Source organism: Thunnus maccoyii, chromosome 3, assembly GCF_910596095.1.
Source record: "Thunnus maccoyii chromosome 3, fThuMac1.1, whole genome shotgun sequence".
NCBI classification, from domain to species: Eukaryota; Metazoa; Chordata; class Actinopteri; order Scombriformes; family Scombridae; genus Thunnus; species Thunnus maccoyii.
Window position 1 is genome coordinate 6235924 of NC_056535.1, and position 14673 is coordinate 6250596.

Here is a 14673-nt window from a genome sequence, read left to right on the forward strand (position 1 = left end):
CGCATTATACATCATACTGTTACTATAGTATATCAAAGACCTGCCATATAATGTACACCATTAACACACAGCTGCATATAGGGAATTCAGTCTTTAATTCATATGATTTTGTCTTTGGACTTTGAGAGGAAACCACATAGGTTCCTAAATGTAGATGTCTTCCTACAATCACAGCAGTTGCATTCAGAAATGGTCATAAATAGGTCACAATTAGTTCTTGCTTTCAACTGCCTTATTATATCAATCTGTATACAATTATTTACAAAGAGTTGGTTGAATTTACTGATGGAGCTTTGCTGCCATGTTCAGTATTTGAGAGTACATTGTGGTCTGTAAAGTGCATTCTTTACTCTGGCTCTTACTGTGTAATGCTCCAAATGTTCTAAAATATTCTCCAAACTTATCCCTTCTACAGATGTGGTAATGAAACTGGAGAGTTTTTTACACTGAGCTAATGGTCCTTCTCAAACTTGCAACTTGGAGTGTGTGTTGTCTCCAAACGTATAGATCTTGGCTAAATAAGGTCAAGCTACCATTACACAACAAGATGTTCCTGATCAATTTTTAGAATCTGTACATTGGCAGTGACATTATTTATCCTCACCAGCCCATTGGTGTACCCCTCAGTTTAATTGCAGTGAAACAAGCCAATGAGAAACTTGTCACCCAGGATGATTTCAAGATTAAATTATGTCCATAATGTGACATATCCTCTGGAAAAACCGTGTCTGGTGGCCACTAGTCACATTTGAGAACAGGGTTATTCCTGAATGTCAGAATTTGTATACAAAAGTACAGGATTAAGATCAACATAGAGGAGTTATAGCAAAAAAAGCCAACAGTTTAGGGTCAGCCCATGACTGGAAAACCAAGTGAGAAAAGCCCTGTTAAAATTCTCATCTAAATGCATCCAATATCACCTATTGTAGATATTACATTATTATAAGTGTCATGCTGAAGCAACATTATGTACTACCTGCATGATCTATCAGTATTTCTGACGTGGGCTGAATCAGCTGAGTACTGACCTGATCCATTACAAAACTATGAGCTGAAATTGAATGACACTCCTCTTCCATTCTTGTGATTGAATGTCAAACTGCTGGTATGAGCTTTCTACAGTGCAGGGATCCTGAAACTGAATACCTGACTGAATATGAAATATGTCACTTTCTAAAAGTCAAGTCAAATCAAGTCAGTTTTATTTATATAGTGCCAAATCACAACAAAAGTTATGTCATGACACTGTTCATATAGGTCAGGTCAAGACCATACTCTTTAATTTACAGAGACCCAACATTCCCCCAAGCACTTGGTGATGGCAGCGAGGAAAAACTCCTCTTTAAGGGAAAAAAAAACTTGAGCAAACCCTGGCTCTAGGTGGGCGGCCATCTGCCTTTACCGGTTGGGTTGAGAGAGAGAGAGAGGGATGGGGAGAGGGGAGAGAGAGCGAGCGAGAGAGACACAGAGATGTACAGCAAAAACAATAATAACAATAACAACTGTAATAATAAGTCTAAGCCTATAGCAGCATAACTAGGGGCAAGGCACCAAGGCAAGCCGGAGCCAGCCCTAACTGTGAGCTTTATCAAAAAGGAGTTTTAAGCCTACTCTCAAACATAGAAAGGGTGTCTGCCTTCTGAGCTGAAACCTGGGCCGCGCCTTCTACTTTTGGAGACTCTAGGAACCACAAGTAAGCCTGCATTCTGGGAGCGCAGTGTACTAGGGGAGTAATAGGGTAATATGAGCTCTTTAACATATGATGGTGCCTGACCATTAAGGACGTTGTAGGTGAGGAGAAGGATTTTAAATTCTACTCTGGATTTTACAGGAAGCCAATGCAGAGAAGCTAATAATGGAGAAATATGATCTCTTTTCCTAGTTCTTGTCAGTACACATGCAGCTGTATTCTGGATCAGCTGGAGAGTCTTTAGATTTATTGAGGTAGCCTGATAATAAGGAACTGCAATAATCCAGCCTGGAAGTAACAAATGTGTGGACTAGTTTTTCTGCATCTTTATGAGACAGGATGTGCCTGATTTTTGCAATGTTATGTAGGTGAAAAAAGGCATTCTTTGAAATTTCCTTTCTGTGGGAAGTCAAAGACATATCCTGATCAAAGATAACTCCCAGATTCCTTACAGTGGAGCTGGAGGCCAAGGTAATGCCATGTAGAGTAGCTATATCATTAAATAATGTGTTTCTAAGGTGTTTAGGGCCAAGCACAATAACATCAGTTTTGTCTACATTTAGTGGCAGAAAAATGCAAGTCAACCATGTCCTTAAGACATGCTTGAAGTTTAGTTAACTGATTGGTTTCATCTGGCTTCATTGATAAATATAATTAGGTATCATCTGCATAACAATGAAAAGTGTTTCCTAATAGCATTACCTAAAGGAAGCATATATAAGGTGAATAGTATTGGTCCAAGTACAGAACCTTGTGGAACTCCATGTCTAAGTTTTGTGCGCATAGAGGATTCATTGTTATGTTATGTTAACATATAAAAACTAAAATTGATCTGATAAATAGGACTTAAACCATCTTAATGTGGTTCCTTTAATGCCAATTAAATGTTCCAGTCTCTGTAATAGGATGTGATGGTCAATGGTGTCAAATGCATTATGCATTATGCATTAAGATCTAACAAAACAAGGACTGAGAGAAGTCCTTTGTCTAATGCAATTTGGAGGTAATTTGTAATTTTCACCAGTATTGTCTCTGTAGTATGATGCACTATAAATCCTGACTGAAAATCCTCAAGTAAACTATTGTTAGGTAGAAAGTCACAACTGATTGGCGACTGCTTTCTCAAGGATCTCGGAGAGAAAGGGAAGATTAGATATAGGTCTATAGTTGATTAAAACGCCTGAATCAAGAGTAGGCCTTTTAGGAAGAGGTTTAATTACAGCTACTTTAAAGGACTGTGGTACATAGCCTGTTAATAAAGACAGATTGATCATATCTAGTAAAGAAGTGCAAACTAAGGGCTTAAGGCTGACTTCCTTAAGCAGCCTAATTGGGATGGGGTCTAAGAGAAAGGTTGATGGTTTAGATGAAAAAAAATCATTGAAGTTAGTTCAGGAAGGTCAACTGGAGAAAAACAGTTTAAATATATATCAAGTTTTACAGCTGTTTCTAAGGTTCCTGGTTCTGAGGATAAATCGGTGCCTGTTGAGGGCAGGAGGTGATGAATTTCGTCTCTAATAGTTAGAATTTTATCATTAAAGAAGCTCATTAAGTTGTTACTAGTGAGAGCTGTAGGAATACATGGATCAATAAAGTTATGACTCTTTGTCAGCCTGGCCAAAGTGCTGAAAAGAAACCTAGGGCTGTTTTTATTCTCCTCTATTAATGAGTAATAGGCGGCTGTGGCATTACAGAGGACCTTCCTTCTTATGTTTTAAGACTATCTTGCCAGACTAAGTGAGATTCTTCCAGTTTGGTGGAACGCCATGTCCATTCAAGTTCTTGGGATGTTTGCTTTAATTTGCGGGTTTGGGAGTTATACCATGGAACAAACCTCTTTTGTTTTATTATCTTCTTTTTTAAAGGGGCGATGGAGTATAATATCATTTACAGCGAACCTGCAGCAATATCAACAAGATGATCAATTTGAGAGGGACTAGAGTTAACATAATCTTCTGTTGTATTGAGATATAGCATTGAATTAAATACTGACATAATCGCTTCCTTAAACTTAGCTACAGCACTATCAGATGGCATGTAGCCCAGTAATAGGAATTCAAGTTATTAAATAATGGTCTGGTAAAAGAGGATTTTGTGGAAAGACTATTAAATGTTGAATTTTCAGTTGAAAATGGCTGCAACTTCACCTCCTCGGCCAGTGTCTCGAGGAATGTGAGTATTAATATGACTGGGGGGAGTGGATTCATTTAGGCTAACATATTTCTTTATGACATAGTCAGGTTTCAGTAAGACAAAATAAATCAATATGATAATCTGAAATTAGGTCATCTACTAATACAACTTTAGATGACAGAGATCTAATACTTAAGAGTCCACATTTAATTCTCCTATTTTGTTGTACTTTTGCAGTGACGGTGTTAATTTTTTATTAGGTTTTAATGTATAACTCCTCTTATGTTTACTTTTGATTTAATTGATTTAAGTGGTTGGGGGGCAGACACATTTTCTATGGGGGTTTGGGTGGGTAAATCATTGTTTATTTTTCTGATAAGTTTGTTTTTAATTAGTTATTTGATTATATAAAAAGGGATGTGATGTCATGATTGACAGCTGTGACAGCCACTCTCAAACCTCCGTCAGGCACTACTGCACAAACTCTGGCTCCAAATGAAGTCACACGAGCAAGATGGCAGCTCCCGGAAAGGAGATATTTTGGCTTCGCTTTTGCTTAGCGGTAGGAAGTGGAGACGTAAACGCCAGGTGCTCTGTGCGTGGTAACCATGGAAATGGCTTCTGTGCACTACTGTATCCCTGCTGGTACAACTGTATTTTCTTTACAGGCTATAGCGGCATATTAAAATATACTTTCAAAAAATATTGAAAAAAATTCCATAACTAAATAACATAAGTACTAACTTTCAAATTAGACCATTACCAAATTACCATCTGAAAAGACCACAGCACAGAAGCTTCGGCAACTGGAAATAAGACAATACGCTTACCACAGTATGTCAGCATGTCCTACAGAAAAGTAGACTGCTCAGGTCTGCTTATCCAGAAAGTAATATTTGATAATTACTGTATAGTCGGCAGTATAGGCAGTTGCTATGTTTCTCAAATTAAAAACCAAAAAGAAACATTACTGACCGTCTGGGTGCTGTAGCAGCGTATCGAAGTACACTCCTTGGCGTTGAGCCCAGCCTCTACAAATGATTCACTAAGACATGATTTGAGTGGATACCATTCATGCAATTTAGACTAAAATTATTTTAATTTGGATATTTATCAAACAAACCCAGTGGACTTAGAAAATAGTTTATCAATGTGAGAATTTTAATGTATATTCACCCTCATGTTGTCAACACCTTTGTCAGGTGAAACCTGTTTACTCAATCCTTTGGTAAGATAATTAAAAACATAGAAGGCTACTTGTTGTTTTCTATACTTGAGATTTGATATGCTTGGAACTAAATTTGAGTGAAAATCACTAGTGGTGCCTGAGAGGTTATTCCAGTAATTTACAGGGAACTATGTGTCAAAGAGGCTTTAGTCTGGCATTGTCAGGCTAATATTTCCTTTCTCCTTGCTTCTTTGTCCCTGGATTATTTTATATTTACTCTCCTCATTCCCTGGTTTAATTTTGGAGACGTAACAAGCAGTTAACTTTTCTTATAAGGAATGATATCCTACACTGTAAACACTACACATTTTTTTAGTTTTCTGTTCTGTTTACATCTCATGTTAGCTGACTGCATACTTCATTTTACAGCCCAGTATGTTCTAGCTAAACACCAATCAAGTACTGACAGATGACTTTACACTAGCATATAATAAACGGTTGTCAAAATCTTTGTTATATTCTTAAGCACATCACATTAGTATTTTTGTCACCTCTATCAGGCTCTAGGAAGAGTTCAGAGCTAAACAGCAGAATCAGTCAGTGAAACTGAAAATTTAGAAATTTTAGAAAATATCTGATATCTTCAGTTTAAATTGTCAGAAATTATTTAGTAGCATTTTGATCCACTTTTGAATGAATAATGAAAAAGCAGTTCTAGGTATCACAATAATTTAGCAGTTTTCACTAAATGTGAGCTTCAGCAAATTGGTGTACTTTTCGAGATACAGCTGAACTTAAACTATGAATTAAATTTAAAAAAAAAATAATTATGTCTCATACAAGCCAAATACCATATCCACCAATCATCTTAATATTATTTTGTAATGCTCAATAGTTTTCACAATATTGTTTGCCCCCCCTCCCCTTGGATGGAGCAAGAGCCCTAGAAAATGCTGAAACACTGAAAAACATAAACAAATACCAATAAATCAAACATGTTTTTGACAAAAGTTTAAAAAAGTTGTATATTGTCATATTTGAGGTGAAATCTGTGGAATTAGTTTTCCCAGATTTAGCATGAATACTCATGCAAACATCAGCCTCTGCTCAATTAACCATTTTGTCTCGTTCCAAAACCACTCACCATGGTGCCTCAAACTGCTGTCTTATAACAATGTGTTGACCAAACACTGGCAATGACCTCAAAGCTTCTCTGCAGAGGTCAGGCCACCAGGGCATACCCTGCCATGTAAAATATCTGGGGTTTAGGAGAGAGTGTTATTTTTATCTAGGTTTTCCACAACCAAATCCCAGGAGAGCCTTTGTTGTAGAGGATAGTGATGAATGATGTTCACACTTTTTTATTTATTTCTTTTTTTTAATAGCAGCTCTCAGACAGCCTTGGGTATTGAGCTCTTTTGGAGACTGGAACAGCTGCCAACAGACCTCTTCATCCCCTGGATTAGCCTGTGAAAAATCTGCCGCTCAAACATGTACAGTATTTTAATGTCAGAATATTTCTATGTTGTCGCCATCGGCAGTTATATTCAAATGAACGCCAGCTTATTGTACTGTCAATCATTCTGGGATTAATGTCTACTCCTTGTTTGAATATACCTTGTAGCATTATTATTCCAAGGTTTTTTTTTCTACATACCTCATATGCAATGATCTTCTCACTGCTGGACCCAGGGGGAATTGGTTCCCAGTACACCTCGATCTCAGAGGCTGACACTGCACGAGCCCATACTCTTGATGGAGCCTCGGTGGGCTCTAAATAGCATAGATCATGAATTATTCATTTTTGCAATTAAGAGTGAAACCATAAATTTTTTAAATTAACACGATTAACTTAATTACTGTTTACAGCGTGTACAGGTGAATACACTCACCTTCCTCTGCAGAAAACACTTTCACGACACGGCTGAACGGTCCCTCTCCAATGCTGTTGTAGACTCCTACTTTCACTTCAAACTGGGACAGAGGTGCGATGCTGTCATTTCTGTAAATATATCTCGATGCATCAGGTGATGCCAGCACTGTCTGGATCCAGGTGCTGCTGCCAAGTGGGCGGAAAGCCACGACATAGCCAAAGTCCTCTCCGCTCTGCTGTTCCTCTGGAACTGGCTGAGATAGGGATAGAAAAGTTACGCCTTTGGCCCAAACAACTGTGCACAGAAATTAAATAAGGGAGTTGTAAAAAAGTGAAGCAGAGATAGTTTTATGTCTGACAGACCATTGAGCGAATGTACCACTGCAGCATCTTTCTGTGCTTTGAGCCTCTTCCAAAAAATGTAAAATTGTCTCCCAATTCTAGATTTACACATATGAAATTTGCACTAGCTCCATATCTTCAGTTTTGATTTACACAACAGGGGGAGTCATCAGGCAGAAAATCAGAAAAGCTCTGCCTTTAATTAAAAGCAATTCCATGAAGCCAGACCACCACTGATACACTAACTCTGCCAAAAGTCCATACTCGTCAAAAGATTCAGAGAATTCTCTGTCACAATCGATGCTCACTTATAAATGATTCTCTTACCTCCCACATGATGACAAGTTCTCCTCGAGCTCCTCCACCACCACTCACGTTAACTGGTGCAACCTTGGGAACTAAACGGGCACAAAGAAAACTTAATCATCCTTCAGTTTGGACTGATATGTCTAAGGCAGGTGTAGAGGATTTTATTAAACCACAGAGCTTTGAATGAGGTGATCACAGCCACTCTGTAGAGCTCCTTATTTACACAAAACCAGTTAATCACGCAGCAGAGGAATTAGGTTTTTGTTGACAGTGGCATTACCACCCGTGAATGGTGCCGTTATTAGCCGTGCACCATATGTCAGCCCCATGTGTGAAGCACAACGGGAAACTTGTTCCCTTGTGATTCAACCAGCGGGATGGAATTACTCTCCGAACCAGCTCAAAATAGACACTTTCATGTCATTGCCTCATGGCATGTGTGGATAGGTGAAATTTTCTGTTGATGCAACCATTAATTAATCATGGCACAAGTTCCAGAGTGCTGACACACATAAGCTCAGCGTTGATACTTAAATGTTTAAAAGTGTAATTGAGTTTCCACTCATGGACATGAACAACAGATTTTAAATGAGTAACATCACAGGGAGCACTAAAGGAAAGTGAAAATAATTAAACAGTTAAATTACATTTTACAAGTGGGACCGATTAATTTGTTATGTAGAGAAACAAGAAATTGAGAGGATACCTGCTGCTTTGGTTCGAATCTGTTTTGATGGTGTGCTGGGCTCTCCAACACCAACACTGTTGATTGCCACCACCCTGAATTCATAATCCACCCAGGGGTTCAAATCTTTCACTGTTGCATGCATCATCTGTCCAGGCACAGAATCAGGAACTAGGATTAAAGAATTTAGAATTGAGATGTGTTTTTTTTTTTTTTTTTTACTGAGGCACATTTCACAATCTGTCTCCAACAAATATAAAAACATTTCACAAACCAGTGAAGTACATCAGACTGAAATGGTGACATTTGTTAATCTTATAATACTATTCCAATTACAGTATGTTTCAGGGTGTAACCGGTCCACCAGCTCTGCACGTTCTGCAATTATTGTGGATATTTGAACAGCAATGCCTGTGTGTCACAATGCTATTTTACACATAAACACAATTAATAAATAGAATTAATAAGCTGTCAGAAGGGGTCGCTTCAGTTAAAGTGACTGACATTATTGAGCTAAACATCTTCCTGCAATCGCCTTATTATGTTTTAAATCAGCGTCTCTCGGATAAAATTGTAATCTGAAAGAAACAGTTGAGGTTACAGAGGGATGTAATTAATTTAGGTCTGAGGAATAAAGGCGTTTCACTCAATCAGGCTTTACTGAATATTGCTGCCAAATATGATGTCACCTGTCAGAGGACTCAGAGCCTGTTACCCATCACAGAGCTTAATGATGGATCGAAACATCATAATACATTAACACTAGGCTTCCATAGCAATGCTAAACCAACTTTTGGCACATTTAAGTACTGTATGTATGTTGATGGTGTGAATGTGAACAGGATGGTGATATTTTAAAACATTCTTAGATTGAATTTATATAACAAAGTTAAAAATCACGAATTTACTTGTGATAATCAGGATCAGTATCCCAGACAAAGTCCATGAAGACACATAAAGTCAATAATAATATCAAAATATAATTTTACATAATGCATCAACACCACTAACAACAATCTAAAAAATAACAGAGTTGAATCAAAGCTTCTCTGATATTTCATTAGTTCATTTGAAATTCTTGAAACACTGTCAGGAAACAAAAAGAGGGAATCTGAAGCTAAAAAGACTGTAAATGTGGCAGATATCCACTTGATATGACTAACTCAGACTGCTGAAGCCTCATATAAGCTTCACGTCAACTTCTTAATGCATTTTTGCACAAAATGACTGTGTGGACACACTGTGGATTTTGGCCCCCATCATTTACATTGATAGCCAGTATAAGTAGGAGGAATGATTACAGCGAGCCTCTTTCACTGTTCATATGGACACCTGACTGTTGTTTTAAGACAGACTTGAAAAATTGTGAACCTGTCCTTTAATTCTGTGCTTTCTGTGTTTGGTTCTACACCAAACACCGAAAGTGTGAACCCCAGGAAAAATAATTGCCACTATTTTCATATCTAATGAGGAAAAGTATAAAAAATATAGATGGACATCCTATGGCTGAAATCAAATATGACATTTTCCTACTTGTATGCACTATTTTTTGCTCCAAACTGCACACGCAGCTGTTTGAACTAGAACTCCATCAATTAATTGGCCAGGCTGATACACTGATCAATATTAGTCTATATCAGTATCACTAGCTGATAGGTAACAAGATATTGTAGTACCGAATGCCAAATATATGTTTGCATTGACGCCACAACTACACTACTTTTCAGCTGTAAAATGTCCTGCTCAGTACAAATCTTGATAACAATTCTTTAAAAAAAATCTTAAAAAAAAAAAATTGTAGCTAGTCTGACCATCTTGTGTGCTAAGATGCTGATTAATTCCTGAGCTGCATTATGACTTTCAGTATGTAACCATCAGACTGAAAAATACAAAGAGAGAATAACTTTAACAATAGGATCTTTATCATTTTGCTGCTTGCTCGTGAAAATAATGATGATTTGCTTTTGTCCATTTCTATAACAACTGTTTTGTTTTTTACTAAAGATGAGTTATCGACAGCTTGCAAACTTTGTGTTTTATTCATAAGAAGTTCCATGAAATACTTTTCTTTATTACGAGCAGTGCATCTAAAAGTCTTTTAAATCACCATGGCCTCACATATTACAGTGTAATAATTCCTCATACTGACTTCCACAATTGAAAACAAAAGCATGTGATGGTGATGCAGCTGTTACCTGTTCTCACACTCTGCCAGCCTATAGAGAAAGGGGTCCTGGCCTGCACCATGTACATGGTAACGGGACTGTGGTTGTCGGATCCAGATCCCCAGGACAGTTGTGCGGTGGTGTCAGTAATGTCAGTCACCACCAGGCCCTCCGGGGCACCGGGAGGTCCTGCAACACCACGAAACAAGGACAGACACTTGCGTCAGCCTCACTGCACAACAGCAGCTGAAACAAATGAAATCACTTCAGTTTGGCTTCATACATATCAGACTCTGACCCCACGAGAGGTGTTCAGTGATTCATAACTCTGCTAACAACCTCAAGTTAGAGCTAGTGCCCATATAATGGATTCTGTTGGAAGTGCCAGTCTAATAAGTGCACTGAATAGAACAGTCGAGTATGAGCTCAGGTTAGACAATAAGAGGGAAGACAATGTCTCAGCTTACTTATATATGAGGCCAGTGGATTTCAGTTGAAGATAAATTAAATTCAAGTTTAAGTTTAAAGTTAAATTGTCTGTTCTCTATACACACTGCTGAATTGTGATTGATGAATAGTGATATAACAGAATAATTTCCTGGTTATATCAAAATCATTTTTAGGCTAAAAAGGTGAATCATGCAGTATAGACAAGTGAAAAGAACTTTGAAATTTGCCCTAGTTCGCCCTTGAAGGCATGTTTGCCTTCACCAAGACAGAAAAGAGCCTTATGGAGCTTGGTTGCAGTGAACACCACACGTATATACTGTAGGAGAGAAATCAGTGCTGAACAATAACATGAGACAACATTAATAACCAGGGATTTGGAAAACAAGACAGGATTTTCAATGGGAATGTCATTGAAATTATGGAAAGCAGAAACATGAGATCAAACAAACAGGCAGGGATTTCCTGCTAAGCCTCACAAATCTGCAAAAGTAGCATCAAGCCCTCAGAGGGACTACCTGTTAGTGGAAGAAGTTCACTGGGCATCAGTGTTGCTTAATTTCAGATTATGCAGACAGAAAAATATCCATATGTGAAAGTTGCACCATCTGACATGCTTTACCTGTTTGAACATCCCAGACAATAGTAGTATTTTCCTCTTTTTTGGGCTTGTCTGGACCACCTTTTCTATTTGGTTTCGTATTTTCATCATGGCTGACTATGACCTTGCACACATGACGTTTTACTTTCAGGACTTATATTTGTGATTACAACATTATAATACAGTCACTATATAATGTTAAATTGTAGATGTAAAGAGCTCCAATCCCCCAAATCCAAGAAAAAAATTGAGTTTTGATTTGTAATGGAAAAAAACTAATAACTACCAACTAGGACTGTCACGTTTTATTCGAAATTCAAGCTTCTGTTCAAATGTGGGGAAAATATACATTATAATTAGTAGTAATCATCTGTTTCAAATTCAAAATTTATATTACTTTACTTAAAGGCTATTCTCTCTTCACCAATGCAAAATGGAGAAAATTTGCAAGCTGTTCTAAATGGATAATCATTGGAAAAGTAATGTGAGAAAGCATTTTAGATTTGACACCAGAAGTAACAGCCCTAACAACTAATATTAATCAAGTAACAGGTCATTTATAACCTTTTTGAGTAAGGAATACATAATAATTATCCCTAAATGCCAATTAGGACACTTGTCCAAAACGTCAAGTGGGGCCCTGGAATTAAATGAATCACTGATGCTTAGCACATCAGCTCAGAAATATGTGTATAAAGTTATTACAGATACTCAAGTTTCAACATCAAAGATGCCTTCTACAGAGTATTTGGTGTCTAATTTGTGGTAAACAAATTCTTGAGAAAATGTTTTTATTGGTCTCTGATCTTTTGGAAACCCTGAAGCCTTTGGGGTAACTTATCTGTATCTCCTGTATAAGTGTAACGATCATAGAGTCAAAAACAGATCATGGGTTTTTAACCCATGATCTGTTTTGACACAACAATTCTCTTATTTCGTAAGTTTGTGGTTGTCAATCTGAAAGTACACTTAGTTTTCACTCTGAAAACTGGCATCTTGGTGATACAGCCTTCATCTGACAGCAGTGAGATACGTGTGTCATAATGTTAAGAAAAGCATACACTCCTCGGAAAAACAAGAAATAGAAAACCTCCATGGAGAGTGCTGCAAGATGACAGCATACCTCTGACAATTAAGTCTGCTGCTGCTGAGACGGTGTCAACTTCAGTATGTACCATACACACATACTTCCCAGAATGCTTCAGCTGAATGTTCCTCACCATCAGGTCACCTGCAAATCCCTAATGACAAAGGCACGTACGTATAAAAGTCTTGCAGAGGAAAAACACGAGAAATAGCAAAGTTGGAGCCAAAAAAATAGTATGGAAAATCCTTGGAACACATTAAATTTCTTTCTCAGGCATGTGCTGTAAATCCTCCATAAAAGAAGCTTGGAAGAACTCACTGCAGAACATGACAGTCTAGCAAAACAAGTTATTTTTGTGTAGCCTTTCTTACAATGTAAAACTGAATTAATTTGTTTTGAAACAATTTTTTTTCTCTTTATGTCAGTGTTGTGTTTACACGTTACCCTTACAGCTCAGATAAATGGCTTTAGAAAGACATTTTCAGAGTTGCCTTTTGCACTTCATCACTGTGTATATACACACGCACATGATTTTCAAATTCTTTCTTCTACAAAATACAGCGATTCACAAATTGTTCCCTCTGTGCAGACAGAAAAAGCAAGTTAAACAGCTGTTGTGATTATGTTCAATGGAAATGTCAGTGTTGTACATCGTCTTCAGTAGGCCTGGTGTGCTGAACCGGAGGGAGCATAAATCTTGTAATCACAAAAATTTAGGCTCCTTTGTTCAGGGAGAAATTGATTGATTTGTTCATACAGTGAGATTACCTCCAGGCTGGAGAAATGTCATCCCTGTTTACAGGTTTTCCCCTCAGAAATAACACACAGTAACATCTGCTGGCATCTCTGAAATAGGTATACACTGTTTCTGACACACAGGCTTCAAGGCAAAACCCATCCTAAAACAAGAATTCCTCTAATGCTTTTATAATCTCGTAGAAGAAGTTCAATCTACAGTATATATAAAGAACAGTTTTTGGAAAAATGCTTATTTGCTTTCTTGCTGAGAGTTAGATGAGAAGACTGATACCATTCTCACAGTATCAATCTTCTCCGCTTACTCTTGTTAAGAAAGCAAATAGGTGCAATTCCAAAAGTGTCGAACAATTGCTTTAAGATTACATACATCTGTTTTTATGTTAGACTATAGGGAAGACGACATCAGTGATGCCACCACCTACATATCCTAATATTTCACTATTATTTAATAGCTGCAAAGGGGTCTCCTGGTATAATAAAGCTTTTTTTTCTCCATTAAATACATAAATTCTTAATCCAGTTTTTAATGAAAAATGAGAAGCATTTAAGAAAATTCCACACAGACTCAAACCTTAGAATTTGTGATGTGAATAACACAGAATATTAAGGCACTGAAAACGAGCAGAAAAGAATAGCTCTCAGGAGCTTTAATATATCAGTCTCAGAGAAATGATCAGTCTCTGTCAGCCTCCACCTACAAAAAAATGATGTAGGTCAAATCATTGGAACTGATTTTCTTAGACCTATGCCTGGTGATTTTTGGCAGTGTTCACACACATTATACATACCCCTCCAATCATCGCAAAGTGCTCCTGCCTGCTGAAATCAATTGCTTTGCCATTGAAAAACCACTTGAAGATGGGGCTCAGAGTAGAATCACTGGACACCTCGCACGGCAACACAAGGCTCTGTCCCACGGTGGCGTCCAAACTCAAGGGTGGAACAATGATCTTCGTGGGCTCTACAGCAATTCAGGGGAAAAAAAGAGAATCATTTATTACTGTATGTATCACTGTATCTCTATAAAAACCATCTGAATGAAGAAGGTAATAAAGCTTAATTTGCCCAGAATAGTGAGACAGATTCTGCTCTATCAGTGTAATTAAGTGACCTTAAATAACTTCACTTAGGAAGCGAATGCCTCCCATAACTCAGTAATGAATAATTAAACACACTGCAATCACAATGTCAACTAGAACGAAAAAAAAGTAGTCTCTCTCTATAATCATCATTATTTAAAAACCCAAATGTAAAAATGCTACAGCAGCTCTTTTTAAATTAAATGTTGGTGACAAAAAAATTCTTCACTCACAGCTACAAACGCCGATGGTGTGCCCCCCTCTGCTACATGAACAATAACTCACAGCTGACAAAACCATGGATGACTTATATGTCTGTCAAACCGGCGGGAACA

The 14673-nt window shown here is 37.6% G+C and overlaps 1 protein-coding gene across 1 annotated transcript in view; it reads right to left on the reverse strand.

Annotated features, from left to right (window-relative positions):
• LOC121894696 (contactin-4) overlaps nt 1–14673 on the reverse strand; it is a 115964-nt gene that overhangs the window by 15507 nt on the left and 85784 nt on the right. Inside the window, exons 14-20 of the mRNA XM_042407468.1 lie at nt 14048–14220; nt 12537–12654; nt 10396–10554; nt 8222–8371; nt 7534–7604; nt 6884–7118; nt 6649–6764 (exon numbers count right to left, since the gene is read on the reverse strand). Coding sequence (XP_042263402.1) covers nt 6649–6764; nt 6884–7118; nt 7534–7604; nt 8222–8371; nt 10396–10554; nt 12537–12654; nt 14048–14220 — 1022 coding nt within the window. The remainder of the gene's footprint in view (nt 1–6648; nt 6765–6883; nt 7119–7533; nt 7605–8221; nt 8372–10395; nt 10555–12536; nt 12655–14047; nt 14221–14673) is intronic.